At 45.1% G+C, this 20,941-nt stretch overlaps 1 protein-coding gene and 1 pseudogene across 6 annotated transcripts; one reads left to right on the top strand and one right to left on the bottom strand.

Annotated features, from left to right (window-relative positions):
* Positions 1-11,558: 11,558 nt before the first annotated feature.
* On the bottom strand, positions 11,559-18,976 carry Mgl2 (macrophage galactose N-acetyl-galactosamine specific lectin 2). Of its 6 annotated transcripts, none has more exons than NM_145137.2 (10): positions 18,659-18,744; positions 14,838-14,982; positions 13,939-14,049; positions 13,415-13,510; positions 13,260-13,331; positions 13,109-13,180; positions 12,764-12,850; positions 12,509-12,660; positions 12,325-12,431; positions 11,559-12,180 (listed from the first exon to the last, which is right to left on the bottom strand). In NM_145137.2, the coding sequence occupies exons 2-10, from the start codon at positions 14,944-14,946 to the stop codon at positions 11,988-11,990; spliced, it is 999 nt and encodes a 332-aa protein (NP_660119.1). In that variant the 5' UTR covers positions 14,947-14,982; positions 18,659-18,744; the 3' UTR covers positions 11,559-11,987. The 6 variants fall into 6 exon arrangements, with proteins under 6 accessions (NP_660119.1, XP_006532978.1, XP_006532975.1 ...); XM_006532915.1 differs by having other exon boundaries at positions 11,798-12,180; positions 13,939-14,052; positions 18,659-18,974; XM_006532912.1 differs by having other exon boundaries at positions 11,798-12,431; positions 13,939-14,052; positions 18,659-18,976.
* Positions 15,296-20,132, top strand: Gm12311 (annotated as a pseudogene).
* The last annotated feature ends 809 nt before the right edge of the window (positions 20,133-20,941 follow it).

Raw genomic sequence — 20,941 nt, 5'->3', positions numbered from 1 at the left:
AAGATGAAAAACTGCTCTGTCTTGTCCTGTCACAAAAACACAGAGAAATTGACCATGGGATGTCCAACCCTAGCTGATACATCTACAACATAACCCCACACCTAAGGCTCAGAGAACAGCGCAGAAGAGGAGCCAAGACTGTATGAACCAGAGGACCAGGGTGTCTGCTGCAAGATAGTGTCATCTCTGTGTGACACAGGAAAGCTACATCCATGAAATTTCAAGAATATGTTCACCTAAGCAAGACCTCCAGAACCCCAACTGGCATGCCAACATGGTGGTGGGAATCTCAAAAGGCCCCTTCTAGCAGAGCTACAGCCATTAGTGGCTGCTCAGAGAGGGAGAACCAGGCATCTACAGAGGCAAGCCCCTTGACAGGTTATCTAACCCCAGAAAGTCAGCTCTTCAGCTCCAATACACACATGAGCATATGAGTAACAGTAAGTATGTCTTTGTATATACATATTTAATATGTATATATATATGTGTGTGTGTATACATATATACACACACACACATATATATATACACGCACACACAGATATGCATATATAAAGACATCCAGATATCTTTATATATGCATATCTGTGTGTGCGTGTATATATATATATATATATATATACATATATACATATATACACATATTTTACATACATATATATGAAACAATAATTCAAGAAGAAGTCATGAATTTGAGAGGGAGTTGGGGGGACATAGGAAGGATTGGAGGGGGAGAAGAAAGGGAATAAATGATATTAATATAGTATTCATATATATAATTGCCAAAAATTAATTATAAAAATATGGTAATCTATTTTTTAAAAGATACATAATGCTAACAGGTAGTGATAAATGATTGCTTCCCATCTTGATACTTCCTTTAACACTGGGCCAATTTCCTGGATAAATGAGTGCTCATTTCTTATTAGGTCAGTGTGGTGAATGTAGACATATATACACGACACCCAAAACAACCAGCCATGAGACCTGAACTATCACCTCCCAGACCAAGACCTATCCTAGATCACACAGATGTAAAACCTTCTGTCTCCTCAATCCAAAGGCTAACCTTCCCCATTAGAAAGCCTGACTCAGTGGTAATGAGTACCAACTGCTCTACCAAAGGTCCTGAGTTCAATTCCCAGCAACCACATGGTGGCTCACAACCATCTATCATGGGATCCGGTACTGCCTGAAGTGTACTCAAATTCATGCAATAAATAAAATCTTTTTTTAAAAAAAAAGTTTCACTTACTAAAAAGAAGAAGAGGAGGAGGAGGAAGAAGTAGAGGAGGAGTAAGAGGAGGAGGAGGAAGACTAGCCTGGACTTGCAGTATGTTGTTGCCCATCCAGCAAAAATTAAAATTCAAAGATTATTAAAACGTTTTCAAAATTACTACATGCTGTCTAGAAGACTTCAAATATAAGTAGAAAGTAAATGTATCAGAAAATTGGCTCTGCAAACCCCAGTAAAAAGAGCCAGAGTGACTATAATAATATTGAAGTATAATTCAGAGCAGGTTTAGTTATGAAGCAAGAGACGAACAATATATAACAATAAAAATGACAATTTAGGGCCAGAGAGGTGGCTTGGCAGGTTTAAAAACAAACAAACAAACAAACAAAACCAAAAAAAAAAAAACAAAACTCTTGTTGCGCTAGCCTAACAACTTGAATTTGATGGCCACAGAAGCCATAGTGGAGAGAGAACAGCCAACTCCTGAAAGTTCTCCTCTGACCTCTACATATGCACACATGCACACACATACACACGCACTCACGCACACACATTCTAATAACAATGACAGTTAATTTTAAAATAGTTAGTTTGACAAAACAAAAAATCCTTAATATGGATACCCCTAATAGCAGACCTATAACGGACATGATGCAAAAACTGTCAGAACAGAAAGGAGATAAAGCCACCATTATAGTGAAAATATCAATACTCTTCTGGGTAATACACAGACTGTGTTGACAGTATGGCCACAAACAACTAGAGGAATTTAAAATTGCCTTCAACAAGCTAGAGCTGACTGACATTGTGACACAGTGACAGTGACAGAATGCACAGTATTTTCGAGTCCACATGCAACTCCACCAAATCTATATATGCTGTCACGGTCCAAAACCCAGACCTACACACAGTGAAAGAGACTACAGCTGCATCCGGGAGGTGTGATGGCTGAGTTTGGGGTCAACTAGACTACATCTGACAGCAATTAAAACCCAAGTTGTGGGGCCTGCCTGTAAGGATTGGGTCATTTGAGTCGGGAAGACCACTAAATCTGGGCCACACCTTCTTGGGCAGCCCACATTAAAGGACACGGAGGAAGGGAGCCTCTGCTTCTTGCCTGCTTGCCCTCACTCTCACTGCTAACTTCATCTATCCTCCTGCCAAGGTGTTCCTCCGCTGGCATTAGAATCCACTTATCTGGGCTTCCAACCGAGAAAGAGAGGACCAGCTGCTCTCCCAGAATCCTCCAAGACTCCTCGATTGGGACTTGAGAGACCACAGACCTCCTGTGAACAACTACCGGATTCTTGACCCATCAGGAGACAGAAGAGTGGCTTCACTACAGCCTGTAAGCCACTCTAATAAATCCCATTTTAATATGTAGACATTATTTTGTCAGTCCTGTCCCTCTAGAGAACCCTGACTAAAACAGTATGTCTTCAGATAATAATGGAACTAAGCTTGCAATCAAAAATAAATTAAATTATATGTCCTTAAGGAATCTCCAGGCCAAAAGGAGTCTTGAGAGAAATTTAGAGACTATTCTGAAATGAACTAAATGAAAGAATAGCACATCAAAGCTTGTAATACAGAAATTCTTAGAAATCTACCATTGTTTATAACAAAAAGAAGGAAGTTGGGGCTGGAGAGATGGCTCAGTGGTTAAGAACACTGGCTGTTCTTCCAGAGGAAGAACCTACATGGGAGCTCACAACCATCTCTAACTCCAGTTCCAGGGGCTCTGACATCCTCTCTGACTTCTGTGGACATTGGTTGCATGTGGTGCACAGACACCCGCGCAGGCAAAACACCCACACACATACAATAAAATACATCTTTAAAAAGTGAATAAATAAAAGGAAAAAAAGTAAACTTGGCTTTAACGACTTCTGTTGGCACTGTGCGACTGTCACACCTGAGAAGAGGAATGGCTTTTTTTTTTCTCTCACTGTTGGGAAGGTTGAGTCATGGTTACTTTTCCCCTTTACTTTGAAGCCAATGGTGAGCTGGTGCATCATGGCGGATGTATATGATAACATAAATCCTGATCTCATAGACAGAAGCAAAAAGGGGGAAGACAGGGCTATGGTCCTATTGTCCACATCAAGAGCTTGCCTCCAGTGGCTGGAAGCCTTCCCAGGAGACTCCATATCTTAGGCTCAGCCAGCCCCCACTAGCACTACATGCTGGAGACTAAGTAAGCCTCTAACATATTTCTTACATACTCATTTTTGATGGACACGTAGGTTGACACTATAGCGTGGCTATTGTACCATGCAAACGCTGTTGCACACGCTTCTTTGTTACATGCTGAGTCAGACTGCTTTCACTATGTATCCAGTAGTGTACACCTGGAACACATGGTCCTTCTCAGTGTAGCTGTTTAGGAACTTCCCTGATGGTCTCAGTAGTGACTGAATCTATATCACATTCCCACTGTCTTAGAGTTTCCATTGCTGTACTGAGACACCATGACCACAGCAACTCCTACAAAGGGTAACATTTAATTGGGGCCGGCTTACAGGTTCTAAGATTCAGTCCATTATCATCATGGCAGCATCCAGGCAGACATGAGGCTGGAGGAGCTGAGAGTTCTACATCTTGTTGTGAAGATGCACAGAAGATTGTCTCCCACATGGCTAGGAGAGGGTCTCAAAGCCCAGCCTCACAGTGACACACTTCCTCCAACAAGGCCACACCTGCTAATAGGGCCACTCCTTGGGCCAAGCATATTCAAGCCACCACACCCACGAACCACAAATAAGGTGTTGCTCCACATCCTCACCAGCATGTGCCATCCTGACGAGGGTAAGAGGGAATCTCAGAGCAGTTTCACCTGCGTTTCCCTGATTACTAAGGATGCTGAACATTTTTCACACATTTATTGGCCATCTGTACTTATTTGGGAAACTGTCTGATTTGCTGCATACATATTGGTTGGATTGTTTTCCTTTAATGTTTACTTTTGAGTTTTGTTTTTTTTTTTTTTTTTTTTTTTGGTTTTGGTTTTTTGAGACAGGGTTTCTCTGTGTAGCCCTGGCTGTCCTGGAACTCACTCTGTAGACCAGGCTGGCCTCGAACTCAGAAATCCGCCTGCCTCTGCCTCCCGAGTGCTGGGATTAAAGGCGTGTGCCACCACACCCGGCACTTTTGAGTTCTTTTTATATGCTGAGTACTAATCTCCAGGAAGATGAAGTGCTCACAACCATTCTCCCACATTCCAGAGCCAACTTTTCACATTAATAATAGTTCCCTCTGCTATGAAGAATCTTCTGAATTTCAAGAATCCCATTTTATCAATTCTTCCTATTACTTCCTGGGCTATTAGCATCCTTTTTAGAAAGTTCTCGCCTACCTTGAAGTGTTCTTCTCTAGAACTTTCAAAGGTTCGCATCTTACATTAAAGCCTTTGGTCTGCTTTGAATAGATTTCTGTACAGAAAGATGGGGACCTGGTTCTCTTCTTCTATGGGTATCCAGTTTTCTCAACTCCATATGTTAAGGAAGATAGTTTTCCTTGAGTGCTGTAATAGTTCATCTTGTCAACTTGATGGTATCTGTAAACAACTAAGAGGCATGCCTCTAGGTGGGTGGATCTGTGAGGGAATTTCCAGAAGGAAAAAAAAATCTAGGGGAAAAGACCCTTCCTTAGAGTGAGGGCTACTTTCTAGCAAGTTACCCAGATGAAGTCTGATGAAAAAGGAATACTGCCTGCATTCATTAAAAAAATATTTTTAAGTTTATTCTGTAACAATTTCATGTTACATGTTGTTACTCTGTTCATGCTCTGTAACATGTATACAATGGTGTTTTGATCATACTCTCTTTCCTAATTTGCTCTCTGCTGTTGTGATAAAGACCATGACCAAAAAAGCAACTTAAGGAGGAAAGTGTTTCTTTAACTTACATGCTCCAACCACCGTCCATCACTGAGGGGAATGGAGCAGGAACCTGGGGGCAGGAACTGAAGCAGAGGCCATGAAGGAGCACTGCTTACTGGCTTGCTTGCCTGTGCTTTGCTCAACCTGGATTTATTTATTTGTTTGTTGGTTTATTTGTTATTTTTTGGGACAGTGGCTATCTATGTAGCTCTGGAATTCATTATGTTGATCAGGCTGCCCTTGAACTCATAGAGATATGCTTGCCTCTGCTCTATAAGTGCTGGGATTAAAGGTGTGTATCATCATGCCCAGCTCAGCCCGATATCTTATACAATCCAGGACCACCTGACCAGGGGTGCCACCAGCCCCAGTATGCTGGGCCCTTCCATATCAGTCATTAATCTAGAATATGTCTCTACAGACTTGGCTACCAGTCAATCTAATGGAGATTTTTTTTGTTCTCAGTTGAGATACCCTCTTCCTGGATGACTCTGGTGTGTACCATGTTCCACGCCCAGCATTGCCCACCCCTTACTGTCTGCTACTGGAAACGTCCTTCTTCCCCACCCACCCTTCCTAGGTTCACGACTTTTCCTTTACACTCATTCTGTGAGGTTCATGTATGCATATAATTATTCTGACCACATCACTTGCTCTTTCTTTCTTTATATAACCCACTGAATTTAAGTAAGATTGCTTGCATGTGCATGAAGGGAAAGCTCTTTACTGGCTCCTGGGCAGCTCACCATCAGCTATGCCCCTGATGAAAATGTCTCTTCTGCTCCCAGTAGCCATCCATTAATTATCAAAGGCCCCTCAGCTACATCAATCTGGGTCTCCCCTCTTTTCTTTTTTAAAAATCTCTCTCTCTCTCTCTCTCTCTCTCTCTCTCTCTCTCTCTCTCTCTCTCTCTGTGTGTGTGTGTGTGTGTGTACCTTTTTGTGCTGGTGCCTACAGAGTCTGAAGAGGCATTGGATTCCTTGGAGCAATAGTTACAGACAGCTGAGCCACTCAGTGTGGATGTTGGGAACCAAACTCAGGTCCTCTGAAAGAGTAGCAAGTGCTCTTAACCACTGAGCTGTTCTCTTAGCACTTTCTTTTTGATCAGTTTAGTTAAAAGGGTTTTTTTTTTATCTTATGTTCCTTTTTATTAAAAGTTTTAAAATTAAAATATAATTATATCACTCCCCCTCTTTGCTTTCCTCCCCCATTTTCTCCCATGTGGCCCCCACTCCCTCCTAAATTGATGGCCTCTTTTTCTTTGGCTATTATTGTTACATTTTTGTGCATATATATATAAATATACCTGCTAAGTTTATTTAGTGCGGCTTGGGTATATATGACCACTTGGAATTGGATAATCAATTAGAGGTTCATCCCTGGGACAGGCTAATCTTCCATCAGTACACTTTAGCAGACTGTGTTTCTTTGTCTAGGGTAGGTCCTCATGAGATTTCCTACTCCTGAGTTAGCATGTTTATTGATATTGTCATCGATCAGGTATTGTTTAGGAATCCTCATTGTTGAGGTATTGTAATATCCAAAATGAATTCAAGACCACCCAGTACCTTCCCCCTTCAAAAAGGACTTTCCAAACTGTACTAGCAGGCCAAGTGCAGAGCCAGATAAGGAAGCTGGCTGACTAAACAAATGTAAAAACATAGTTTTAGTAGTCAAAATGACTGAGCCTACAAGCTGCCAAAACAATATTAGCTGCTCTCAGAGAAATAACCATAACAAGATTAGCAATCCCCCTGCCCCGTCTCACACTGAATTCTGAGAAAAAAACCACAAACCGCCCTGACCTTGCTAGGATTCCCTGTGACGTTAATAGCTGTGACTAATCCATAAGTTCAAAATGTACTACTGCTTTCCTGACCAAATCATAATAACCTACCATGGGGGCAGGTAGAGTGAGAGACTAAGCCAAAGAGTTACTTAGTCACTATACAAACCAACCAATGCCTGAAAGGGTTACTTGCTACACCAATAAGAACCCTGTTGCTCAAATCTGCTCCTTACAAAGGTATTAAAAAGTGTGTTCTTTCTTTGTTCTGGGTCTCTCCTCTGGCCTGCATGCTGAGAGGGGAGTCCCCAACATGTTGGATCAATAAAAATCCTCATGCTGTTTTCAGTGATGGCGGTCTCTGCGGTCTTTGTGAGTGAGGGTCTTTTGACGAACTCCAACAGTATCATGGATGTAGCCTCCCTGTCATTTATAGGAGACAATCTCACAGCAGACTTTCTGGTCCTTTGGCTCTTGTAGTCTTTCTACCCCTTCATCCAAAATGTTCCCTAAACCTCCAGTCTAGGAGTTGTGTTGTAGGTGTATCTGTTAGGGCTGGGGTCCCCATAATCAACTGATCTCTGAACTATGTCCAGTTGTGATTTTCTGGGATGATTTCCATTTATTATTGCTGTGGCCTTTGGTTTCTTCTCAGAAGTCAGCACCACAAACATTGGACACAAGATTCAGAATATCTAAGCTGGATCTAGCCTGAAAGCCTCCTTCCTGTGGTCCAGCTTTTATAGTACCAGAAAGTATTATGTAAATTGCAAGGGAGAAACACAATCAATAGCCCTATCCATCTGTGATGCCTATGAACTTAACAATGACCAGCCTGGCAAGATATCCCTAAGGATGTAATAGTAGCACACATATATCTTAGCAATCAACAGCTCTCTAATTTGACATAAGACCCACTCTATAGGAGGGACATCATGCTTGGTACTAGAAACCGTATTAGAAACTGAACCAACTCCCCAGGGTTAGTGAGGATACGGATCTTAGAAGAAAACCTACTATTGCCACCTTACCAGACAGCATAATTCCTGACTGCATTTTAAATGTATCCCTATACTCACAGACAGATAAGGGTATCTACACTCCTTATCAAAGAGGCTTCTCTTTGCAGCAAATGGAAGCCATTACGGAAAACCGCACCTTCTCAATTTTCTTACCCTGTGAAAGAATAAACTCCATTTCATTCATTCTTTGCATTTTTTAAAAATTTCATTTATTTCTTCTATGGTCTTTTTTTCTCTATCTGTTGACTTTGAGTTTGACTTGTTTTTTATTTTCTAGGATCCCAAGATACATCATTAAGTTACTTATTGCGATCTAATTTTTTTAGCATAGGCATTTATAACTGTAAACGTCTTAGATATTCCACCGTATCCCACAGGTTCCAATATGTTTTTAACATCATTGATTGCTGAGAACTTTTAAATTTTACTTTCCTTGCTTTCTTCACTGGCCCAGTCATTGTTCAACAGTATGCTGTTCTGTCTCCATGGGTTTGTATATTTTCTGTAGATATTGACTTCTGCCTCCCAAGGGCTGGAATTAAAGATACTACAATGCCGACACTATTACTCTTTCTGTTCAAATTGGTTTGGCCATTCAGACCCTTTGCTATTTCCATATGAATCTTAGGATAGTTTAATCTATTTCTGTGGAGACGGGCTCTGACACTTTTATTAGTTTTGTCTGGAGGAGGGTTGCATGCCACAGCACATGGGTGGAAGTCAAAGAACAATTTGAGGAGATCAGTTCTCTTCTTCCCTCATGTGTATCCTGGGGATTAAACTCAGGCCATCAGCATTGGCAGTAAGCACTTTTTACCCACTGAGCCACCTTGCCAGTCTCATGTCACTGGACTTTTGAGAGGGGTTTCACTGAACAGATAGCTTGCTATCAGCAACATACTCTTTTTCATGTTAATACTGCTGTTCTATGAGCATGAGGCATCTCTTTATGTTCTAGTGTGTTCTTCGACTTTTAATTCAATGTTTAAAGTTCTCACTATTTGGGTCATTTACCACCTTGGTTATAGGAGGGGTTTTCTGTAGATATTGTGAATGGGATGGTTTTCTTGATTTCTTTCTCCATGTGTTCACTCTTAGCATGTAGAAAAGAGAACTGCTTTTTACAAGTTGATTTTGTATCCTGTAACTAATTAAAATGTTAGCAGTTTTATGATGGAGTGTTCACTGAGTTATTTATTTATTTCTTTGGTAATGAAAATGGAACCCAGGGCCTTGTGCTCTTAGGCAGGCTAGAAAGCCTCCACCCCTGAAGTATTTATCATCAGCTTACGTGACAGAGAGCCCGATACCTTTGTGTATATGATCATGCCAGCTGCAATTCAGGAGAATCCAAGCTCATCTTTTCTCCTACTTGCCTCCTTTTTATTTATTTCTTTCCCTGTATTACCATGACTCAGACTTGAGGCACCGTGTTAAATAAGAGTGAAGAAAATTAAAACAAACCCTTCTGTCCCACAAGTGGTTTTGAGTGTTTTCTCACAACAGAAAGCAAACTAAGACTGTCCCTGACTCACTGATCTCTGCCTGTTGGGCTGTGGGCGCCGGGGGAATAAAGGGAGTGGGAGAAAACCCGTGACCTGCCGAAGTTCCGGTGCTCTGAGCAGACTCAGGAAAATTGCAGCATGCTTAGCCCCGGGTGGGTGTCTGGCTGTGGGAAGCCACTGGACCCCAGCTCAGCAGAGGGTGGACAAGGGGCAGTCCTAGGTCTCTGGGCCTCACGGTGGCCAAAGATAACAGGTTCTCAGTCTCCCGCATCCCTCGCATGATACTGCGGAAGAGCTGAGAACAAATGGGGGCCCTGGGGGATGGCTTGGCCAGCCCCAGGACCGAAGGGAGGAAAGGGCAGGGGGAGGGTGGGTGCTGGGCGAGAGACCTTGGACCGGTCCTTGGCTGGAGCGCATGAAGGCCTTCCAGAGGGAGGTTAGACATGGCTTGTTCAAGCAGTTCAAGCACAGGGGCCTTGATGAGTACAGACAGTCTATGGTTTTAGAGCTTTATTGTAGAAAGGCAAGGAGAAAGAGAGGAGGTAGAAAGAGATAGAGAGGCCAGCCATGGCCACGTGGTGAGAGGTGGGGAGGGAGAGAGAAAAGGAGGGCTAGAGAAGAGAGTAAAAAGGTGAGTGCTTAAAGAGAGCGAGGAGGGGCCAAGCAGCTCCTTTTATAGTGGGCTGGGCTATCAGGTAACTATGGGGAGGAGCATACCTGGCTATAGTCAGGTAACTGTGGAGGTAGAGTCTAGCCAGAATGCCAGGAGCTTGGGACATTGTCTTCGTGACTTAGAGTCACACACCTTTCCTGCAGGGGCTATGGGGGCAATAACTTTGACAGGAGCCAGGGGTCCAGTAGACACGATGGAACACCTGTCCCATGTAGGTGGAAATCATCACCCATTGGGTCCCCGGGGTTCTAGAACTTTGCTCGACTGGAGACTAGGCTGTCTGTGCGCAGACCACTGCCCCACATCTGCCTGCCCTGCTCTTTCTTCTGTGCATGTGTGCCTGATACCCTTGGAGATCAGAAGCAGGTGTCAGATCCACTGGAACTGGAGTTTCAGATGGTTGTGAACCACCATGCCAGGGCTGGGAACCAAACCTGGGTCCTCTGCAAACGTGGCCAGTGCTCTTAACTTCTGAGCTATCTCTCCAGCCCGTCACATATTTTCTTTCTAAATCACTTAACATTTTTCATTTTGATTTTCTGTTACATCCAAAATGACTTAGAGAAATGGCAGGATGATTATCTGTCGCCCCAAGTCTTTTAGGGTGAACTTTGTGCTTATTTCTAACTCTTTGATCATGCTCAGAGCATCATCCTCTCTCATAACTAGTTGAGATCTTACTTATAGGCAAATTCTTTGTGCCTGCTACTTATCCTCCAAGCATCTGTGGGCTATGGCTGGCCTGTTCTTGCTACAATCCTTAGTCTTAACATCAGTGCATCTTTTCTGAGGTCCTGGTTGTCATCGAGGTCTGAGCTGTAAGTCTATATTACCCTTCACCTGTCTGAATGCTCCTTTTGTTTCTTGCAAAGACTGTAACAGGCCAATAAGATCATACAGTGCTTTGGAAGTACTTAATGCTGATGCTGTCCAGTTCCTGGTGGGCAGTGCCACAGATAGTTAATCAACAGCAGTAATCCTATGTAACAGAGACTCAGCTGACAGAATGACTGGCCTAAGCTTATGCACCCATAAATAACACATGAGACTTCTCACCGGATCATCTGGCCCAAACTCATTCAGTTCTCACCACCAGTTCCTAACCTCCAATGACTAGATAACTCATAGAATGAATATTTCTCCCCCTCTCTTTTTTTAAACTAGAGGTTTGTTTATTTTATATATGTGAGTACACTGTAACTGTCATCAGACACACCAGAAGAGGGCATTGGATCCCATTATAGTGGTTGTGAGCCACCATGTGGTTGCTGGGAATTGGACTCAGGACCTCTGGAGGAGAAGTCAGTACCTCTAACCACTGAGCAATCTCTCCAGCCCTGTTGCGGCTGCCAGCAGCTCGCAACGTGAACGGTTTGACTGATATGGCTACTTGAGCTGTAAGAGAGGAATCTAGACGGGGCGAAAGAAGAAATGGAGCTAAGACAAATTTATTTTGATTAAAGCTCAAATTTTATTGTTGCGACACTAGTTATGAAGGAAGGAGGAGGGGACCCGATTCCCGCCGAATAATCTCTGGTCCAGTAGAAAGGTGAGCACGTGTGTGGCTCTGAACAGCAAAGTGGCAGGTTCCAACAGTGGGCGTGATAGAACGAATGAGCAGGAAGCTCCACCCCTGAGCAAGCAGGTTTCAGGCTGGGGGAGGGGAGACTACACAGCCCCCCTATATTTCTTTCTTTTTACTCTAAAAAATTACTTGACAATCACAGGCTGAACACTGTACACAGTGTCAGCTTTCTAATCACCATAACACATTCCTCAGATACCATCCTTTATCTACCCCTTAAAGTACTAGCAAAAAACACCCCTCCCCCAGATGGTGGAGATACCAAGATAGAGTGATTACCAACGTCAGGTATCTGAGGCTTATGGAACTGAGGCTATAAGTTGTGGGGAGTGGGCTGAGCTGGCTTTGCCCAGCTCTGTTTCACAGATCCAATGGTAATGCCTCTGGCAGACATCGTCATTCCAACGACCATCGTAAGAAAAGTGGGCACAGTCCTCGCCTCCACCTAGCATATGTCCATGCCAGTTATCCGGCTGCAGTGGCCTCCAATTCCTGAAAATAAAGAACTGTGCGCTCCAGATCTGGCCATCAGCCATGTTACCAGAAGGGCCCCCTAAGTCCCTAGGGTCACTAAAGATGCTGAAGAGATAGGAAAGTCCAAGGTAGAGGGGAGCAAGCTGTAGGCGACACACGTACTTGAAACCTTTGTCAAAGTCGGTCCCATCCACCCATCGCCAGGGCCCATTTTGGTCCGTTAGGCCCATCCAGCTAAGCACATTGGCTAAGCGATTCTGTAGAAAATTCTAAAGAAAGAAAAAGGCATGGTTACCTCTCCCTCAGACCAGAGAGCCTCCGAAAAAAGAGCCCACCCAAGCATCACCTGCTCCTCCAGGGAGTTGACCACCACCAGGTGAGAATTCTCCAGCCGGCAGTACTTGTCAGCTTCAGGCCACGACTTCTCAGACTCAGAGAACCAATAGCAGCTGCCTTCATGCTCCGTCCAGTGAAGCGGGCAGCAGGCCACTTCCGAGCCTACGAAAAGCAAAGCAAGGATGGAGAGCAGAGGCAATGCCTATCGAGTCCTCGCCTCCCAGGAACTAGAGCAAACCACCTCCATCAAACTTCTCATTCTCACCATTGTTCTTGAGGTTGGCCAGCTGGCACGTCAAGGCCTTCAAGTCTGTCTCCAGCTGTTGTACATGGTCGGTTAAATCAGACAGATCTGGGACACACAGACAGAAGTGAAAATAGCGCTCTGGCTGTGGCATTTGCTTGGGAGCTCCTGGTGCTCAGATGGTCTGCACAAGGCCCAGGCTCCACACACTGCGCATGCTCACACCTCCTGCCAGTGCCCAGCCTGGGACCGTCTCCACACACTGCGCATGCTCACACCTCCTGCCAGTGCCCAGTCTGGGACCGTCTCCACACACTGCGCATGCTCACACCTCCTGCCAGGGCACAGAAGGAACCTCAGCCTCACCTGTTTTGAGAGCCTGCTCCCTCTTCTCCAGTGTGCTCTCCAGAGAAGTCACCTTCTGGCTCAAGTCTCGGCCTGGAAGAGAGTAGCTCAGCACCAGGAACTCGCTTTCGCCCACACCCTTCTGCACACTCTCCAGACCAGGACCTCTCACCTGCCTGCAGTTCCTGCCTGTGATCCTCCACATCCACTTTCAGAGAACTGATCCCTTTTTCGAAGTTGTCAGCTGCAGAACAAGGAACCTGAGCTCAGGACTGTCCTTGCTACCCTGCCCACTCCAGCCCAGAACCCCATGAGAGCCCAGCTCACCCCTGGAGTCCAGGGACTGGAATTCAGCCTTTATCTTGGAGGTGGTGTTGTCTAAAATGGCTCTTAGGGTGCCTAGGTCCCTCCTTAACTGGGAATCTGATGAGGACAACAGGATGATCAGAACCAAGATTTCTCAGGTTCCCTCTGTGCCAGTACTAGGTAGGGCTCTTGCACACACAGTGACACTCTGCCTCACAGAGACCCAGAGGGTAGGCACTGTTGTTACCCAACATTGCACACGCATAAACCGAGGCTGAGTGGGTGAGGTGATAAGACCATAGAACCCAAGCACAGTAACAGGTGACATGGCCAGCAGCTGCCTGACCATGGGGCCTCCATGTCCCCACCAGTATCCCTACCACTGCTCTCATCTCACTCAAGTCACTGTCCCTTGTGCTCCTTTATGCTTGTCTTCGAGGTGACCCTTGCTGCTGTCCATCTGGACCCTCTGCACCAATCACTGCCCAGGTTCTCTTCTCTACCCTGCCCACACACCCTGTGGTTCCTCCCTCCCTGCAACCCACTTTGGGATCCAATCACGGAGATGACCACCAGTAGCAGGAGGCTGAGGCCCAGGGAGAACAGGAGGAGGTGGGTCCAAGAGAGGATGCGCCACAGGAAGGACTGGGAAGGAACTGCTGAAAGAGAAGGGGGTGCCAGATTAAATGGTCTAGAGCAGTGGCTCTCAACTGATGGGTTTTGATCTCTTTGGGGGGTGGGATGAGTCTTCCCCAGGGGTCGTATATCAGATATCCTGCATATCGGGTTTATATGTTAAGCTTTATAACAGTAGCAAAATTACAATTGTGAAGTAGCAATGAAAATAATCTTATGATTGGGGGGGGGGTCACCATAACATGAGGAACTGTATTTAAGGGAGCATTCGGAAGGTTGAGACATGCTGTGTTAGAGTTGTGAAAGATACCGGAGGTCCCAGGGACCTTTCCAGAGGTAATTGTTTGCCTCTGGTCATGCTGTAAGAGGGAGAGGCTGAGAAGGATTGGTGTGGGGGTGCTCCAGCCTATGACCCCCTCATGGACCACACAAGTGCTCACCCTTCAGGGCTCACATGCACAAGTGTGGGAATGCAGACATTATGCACATACAGACAGCAACGCTCTGTGAGGCTCTACATCAGAGCTGGACCAGTACAGTAAGAACACAGAGGTAGCTGGGGGCAGTCAGGCCACCATCCGGCTCTTAGTCTCTGCATGCATGACTGTGTGTACAAAGGATGAGCTACTCCAAAACTACACACCATGCAGACCTCCCCTACCCTCCTACAAAGCACAGGAAGCCAGGTCATTCGGGTCTTCCTGTCCCTGTCTCTCTGAGGCCCTTGAATGTGTAATGAGCCTTGGAGTGTACCTGAGCGCACTGGGTGCATGGTGAGCCACGGCAGCGCAAACCCTGATAGACATACTTAGAGCAAACTTTGGAGACTCCATTCCTCCTTTCTTGTCACCATTTCTCATCTCCTGGTTTTTCTCTTCCCGCTCCAAGTTCTGGAAGTTTTCATATCTCATTGTCATGTTTTGACAAACGCAAGGCTTCTGGGACAATCAGAACTGAAACGAAGAGACTAGGGTTCAGTTAGGGTGTATGTCTAAGATGAAGCAAGAAGCATGGTGGAGCTGAGGGCAGGGCTGTGGCTGGGGTTGAATACCCCTGTTAAGAACTGCCCTGGGGCCGGGCAGTAGTGGCACACGCCTTTAATCCTAGCACTTGGGAGGCAGAGGCAGGCGGATTTCTCAGTTCGAGGCCATCCTGGTCTACAGAGTGAGTTCCAGGACAGCCAGGGCTACACAGCGAAACCCAGTCTCAAAAAACAAAACAAAACAAAAAGAACAGCCCTAGGTTGTCGTGAGGGTGGAGATAGGCATGAGTTTGCAGCTGAGGTTGGACACAAAGTCAGAACTGGATCTGCCTTTGAGGAGGAGTGAGCCAGGACTGAAGTTGGAGGTAAAGTTGGAGCTAAGGACTTTCAACTCTCTGCTACTTAGTGATTTTTGCAACGTTGGCCAAAGTGAGAAAGTATTTGAAAGGCGACAGCATTCTGTCTCTTTGAGACCAAAGGATGTCTTGCCTGACCACAGAGCAAACACAGAAATACCCTCAAACACTGCTTCCAAATGCCATGCGTAGAAGGGCGTTCAATGGACTTTGAGAAACCTGATAGGCTATATCTGCCTTTCTCTCTTGGAAGGCCCAATGCCACGTTTCCACTATGAGAGATCTAAGAGGCAATAGTACAAGGGAAACTGGTTTTTGTCTAGCCTGTCATTTTAATATGATAGGAAATCGGGTAGGTTTTTAATCACTTATTTGTGTTTATGGCATGTGTGTGTGCACATGTGTGGCATGATTTACACAGGGAAGGATGAGGCTAATAAGTAGGAGTTGGCTCTCTCCTTCCACAGTGTGGCTTTCAGGAACTGAACCCAAGTCATCAGGCTTGGCTGCAAGCTCCTTTACCCAAAAGCCATCTTGCTACCCCAACAATCTCGTTTCGTTTTCTGAATAATGTCTATCACTATATCAGGAACCAATCTGACCATCTGGAATACACCATCCTGAGAACCTTTCTTAACATTTTCATGGCCACCTACAAATAAGTCTAATATTTTTGTGTGTAGAAAGAATAAATAGCTAAATTTTCATGATGGTTTATGGTTCAAATAAATATAAATAACTTAGAACTTTTTTTAACACTGTAAATGAACAAAGTCACACTGTTCTTTGGAATATTTGCAAATAAAAATTAAATGTTAAGACTTCAAGAAAAAAAAAGTTCGACAGCTGGGTCTAAGATGAGGCTGAACTTGACCTTGAGTCTCATTCTGAGACTGGCATCAGTACCCAGTCAGGAACATAGAAGGAACCGGACCTGAGCTTGCAATAAAACTGGAAGTTAAGACCTAAGTGTGGGCACTTCAGTGCGCGACTTGTATGAAGATTAATTTTGGATCTGGGATTGGAACGGACAGGGTTGAAGTAGGAGCTGAGGTTAGGACTGCAATAGAATACTGTGCTCAGTCAATAAGGTACTTGCCAGGCAAATATGAGGGCTGATATTCCATCCCCAGAACCCATGTGAGGCAGCTGGGAGCAGGGCTGGAGGGATGACCCAGTGGTTAGAGCATTGTACTGGCTAGTTTTGTGTCAACTTGACACAGGCTGGAATTATCACAGAGAAAGGAGCTCAGTTGGGGAAATGCCTCCATGAGATCCAGCTGTGGAGCATTTTCTCAATTAGTGATGGGGATGGGGGGTCCCTTGTGGATGGTACCATCCAGAGATGGTAGTCTTGGGTTCTATAAGAAAGCAAGCTGAGCAAGCCAGGGGAAGCAATCCAGTAAGCAACATCCCTCCATGGCCTCTGCATCAGCTCCTGCTTCCTGACCTGCTTGAGTTCCAGTCCTGACTTCCTTTAGTGATGAACAGCAGTGTAGAAATGTAAGCTGAATAAACCCTTCCTCCCCAACTTGGTTCTTGGTCATAATGTTTATACAGGAATAGAAACCCTAAGACAAGCATGTAATGTTCTTCCAGGCAACCTGAGTTGGCTCCCGGCTCCCACATCGGGCAACCCCTAACAGCCTGTGACTCTAGCTCCAGGGAGATTCAACTCCCTTGGCCTCTAAGGGCACCTGCACTCAAAAGCACTCATCCAAATACAGAGACTCACATGTACATATAATTCAAATAATAAATAAAGTTTTAAAAGAAAGAAAGAAGATCTAGGCATGGTGTCTGTCATGCTAGTAATCTCTGGAGAGGCAGAGACAGCTGGATCCCTGAAGTATGCTGTCAGGTCAGCCCAGCCTACTTAGCAAGATTCAGGTCAGTAAGAGACCCTAACTCAAACACAAAACAAAACAAAACAAAACAAAACAAAACAAAACAAAACAAAAGAGTGGGACAGGGAGATGGCTTGGAAGATAAAGTGCTCACTGTCCAGTCATGAGGTCCCAAGTTTGGATCCCTAGCACCCATGTAAAGGCTGGTTGTGGTGGCACACTCTTTCTTGTAAGCCCAGTGCTTGTGGGAACGGGGCAGAGAGACGTCATGAGAACTCATCAGCAGAAGGATGAGCTGAGAAGGCAAGCTTCCGCTTCAGTGAAAGATCATGTCTTTTTTTTTTTTAAATTAGGTACTTTCTTCATTCACATCTCCAGTGCTATCCCAAAAGTCCCCCACTCCCCCACCCCACCCCCACTCCCACTTCCCAGCCCTGGCGTTCCCCTGCACTGAGGCATATAAAGTCTGCACAACCAATGGGCCTCTATTATATCTGCACGACCAATGGGCCTCTCTTTCCACTGATGGCCGACCAGGCCATCCTCTGATACATATGAGGCTAGAGACACGAGCTCCGGGGGGCACTGGTTAGTTCATATTGTTGTTCCACCCATAGGGTTGCTGTTCCCCTCAGCTCCTTGGGTACTCTCTCTAGCTCCCCCATTGGGGGCCCTGTGATCCATCCAATAGCTGACTGTGAGCATCCACTTCTGTGTTTGCCAGGCCCCAGCATAGTCTCACAAGAGACAGCTATATCAGGGTCCTTTCAGCAAAATCCCACTAGTGTATGCAATGGTGTCAGCGTTTGGAGGCTGATTATGGGATGGATAAAAATAAGGCAGAGAAAGTGAGAGAGAGAGAGAGAGAGAGAGAGAGAGAGAGAGAGAGAGAGAACAAAGGATACTTGATGTCAGCTTCTGCCTGCCACATATGCATGCAGGCATGCACTTACACACATGGAGCCCACACATGCATACCATGCACACACACGCACGCATGCACATGCACATGCAAACTAAGGTAAGCAGCTCCTGAGAATTACAGCCATGTTTGTCCTTGGCCTCCACATACATGCACATATATCTATACGTATAACTACACACACATGAACATGTGTATTGTAGTTAAGAACTATGGTTTGGATCTAAAATATCTCCAAAAGTATGTTAAGCAAAGAACTAAGGTTAGGGATAAGACTAGAGTTAGGATGGAAATCAGCTGGGAACTGGGCCAAGACATATTGAGTTTGAGTCTTAATTTGCCTAGGGATTGTGGAGGCCACAACCCAAGCTAGAGTGCAGTGCTGGTGTATTCCCAAGCCTTACACGAACCCCTTCTATATCTGCATACTTCCTTCCACCCAAGGCCTAGAGCCCTTCCTTCCTTGCATCCCTTACACATCTCTTGCCCCACTGGTCTCCCTGGCAACCCCGACCCAGTTACCTGTGTGAAGTCTTGGCTTCCCTGTGCAGCAATGACCAGAGGCGAGAACTCAGTCGGGGTGGAGAACTATATCCCGGAGGGTTGGTGTGTGGGAGGGGCCAAGCAGAAGCCACATATATGTCCTTTGCGTCCGAAGGCCCAATGGTCTGTTCTCCTTTGCATCTTGAGTGGTCCATTTGGGGAACGTCCAAATCTCTCAGCTTCTGACAGCCAATACTGAGTGACTTGGAAATTGAGTGTGAGTGAGGATTGCCAGCTGGCAGAGGATCAGATTCATCTCCATCTCCAGAGTGTGCCGTCCCATATTCCTCTTTCTAGACCCTTCCACGACTTCCTCATTTTTCACTCGGTGGGAAGGGAGCTTACAACAGAGAGGCAGTCTATTTCCTTCTCCTATGCCTCTTATCTTCATTTGCTTCCTGCCCACGACTCTCCCTGAATGTCGGTGTCTGTCATTGAACAGCACTGCACAAGCCTTCATTCACTGCTTATATCCAAAACCTGGTGTGGTTCCTTGACCCCTGAGTCTGAGGACCCTCGCCACTAAGCCCCATCTCCACACCCCTCACTCCACCCAGAAGGATAGAGAGGGATAGAAACCGTGACCTCACCAGACATGGAGAGAAGGGCTAAAGAGGAAACACATTTTGTTAAGCATTTTAAAGAATTTATTATTTTGTCTTCTTAAGCATCCATTCTGTGCAGGAGGGTATTGGAATAGGTGATTGGTTCCCTCTAGAGCATTAAGACACAATGTGGATGATGGAAGGAAATAGCTATAGATCAAACAGCACTATTTTCCAACACCCAACTTTGCTCTCTGTGCCTGCTCAGCCTTCACCACGGTCCTTGTCAGTGCATGGCTCCTCAGAACACAGATCCCTTCAAGTAGGAATCTGAGTGTTGAAAAACAAAGCAAAAACCTTCAGGTGCTTTTGTTTATTTTCTCTTGTCATTGTTATTGTTTTCCATTTCAAGAGCACTGTTGTTTTGAGACTTTCTTGTTTGTACTGAATTGATATGTGTCAGGACCACTGGACACATCCAGTCATGAAATAGGATCGGCTTGGTGCCATTGCTAGATCACAGCCACCAAAAGGAAGTTCAGTCCCTCCATGACTTCTGACTGAAGCAAGAACCGCAAACGGCATTTCAACGTGCCTTCTCACATTCGGAGGAAGTTCACGTCTTTCCCTTTTTCCAAAGAACTGAGACAGAAGTGTAACGTTCCGTCCACACGAAGTGGTCCATGTGTGCAGGAAGAAATAAGTAACCTACACTGAATGAGTTCAGCAAGAAAAGGCTAATGGCACAACTGTCCATGCGGGCATCCACCCCAGAAAGGTGGGTATCACCAGGGTAAAGCTGGATGAGGGCTGCAAGAAGTTCCTGGAGAGAAAAGCCAAGTCTAAGCAAGTAGAAAAGGAGAAGGGCAAATATAAGGAAAAAAACAATTGAGAAGATGCAGGAGTAGAGACATCTCGTGCACAGCTTTCATTAAAGACTGCTTAAGGAAAACAACAATAACAAAACCCTCTGCGTTCATCTGCATCTCTTTTCATCCATCCTGCCGTTTAGTTATTTGTGATTTCCCTATTTATGTTTGTGATTTTCCATCTCAGTTTTGTTTTATTTATTCTGTGATAATTTTATTTATTCTGTGATAATTTGATGAGTCTGTATTTAGGCTTGGATCGAAACAGCTGCTATCAGGAGGTAATGAAACCTTTTAAAGGCGGCTGAGTGGGAGGCCTTCCTGTCGTGGAGCTGTGTGAGATCCCAGCCTTTTCCTCTTTCTCTTTTTCTACATAGCCAGGAACTGGGCAGTTTTGCTGCCCCATACTCCTGACATGATGTCCAGCCTTGCCATGGACACAATGCAATGGAACCAACCATAGGCAAAACACAGAAAAATCTGACTCCAATTAAGGCTATCCTTTTTATAAACTAATTGTCTTGGATAGTTTTTATAAGGCAGACCTACCTCTTACTAGCACAGGTTTTTGCAAGGTGATGCTAAAACTGAATGGGAAAGGGGTGATTGGCTCCTTAGCAGACACCCACCCCTTGAAAAGGATGGGGAAGAAGACAGGAGGGAGAGACCCAACATGGTATTGAACCAGCCTGTTCTCTGCAAGTGTGAACTATAAAGGCTGCCCATGATCACAGTGGTTCCACTCTAGGGAAATGATGATTGCACCAAATTTGTCGATCACATTCAGGGAATATAGTTCTTTTCATAATATTAATTATTATGTCAGTTTGTGGACATAAGAATTCTTG

Source organism: Mus musculus, chromosome 11 (assembly GCF_000001635.26).
Source record: "Mus musculus strain C57BL/6J chromosome 11, GRCm38.p6 C57BL/6J".
NCBI lineage: Eukaryota > Metazoa > Chordata > Mammalia > Rodentia > Muridae > Mus > Mus musculus.
This window is presented reverse-complemented; position numbering and strand designations above follow the sequence as displayed.

Coding starts and splice junctions, on each gene's coding strand:
- Mgl2 (XM_006532912.1), bottom strand. CDS start 14,946: ATGACAATGAGATATGAAAACTTCCAGAACTTGGAGCGGGAAGAGAAA. Junction 13,332..13,414: donor CCAGTCCCTGGACTCCAGGG/GTGAGCTGGGCT, acceptor CTTGTTCTGCAG/CTGACAACTTCGAAAAAGGG. Junction 12,661..12,763: donor GGCCAACCTCAAGAACAATG/GTGAGAATGAGA, acceptor TGCTTTTCGTAG/GCTCGGAAGTGGCCTGCTGC.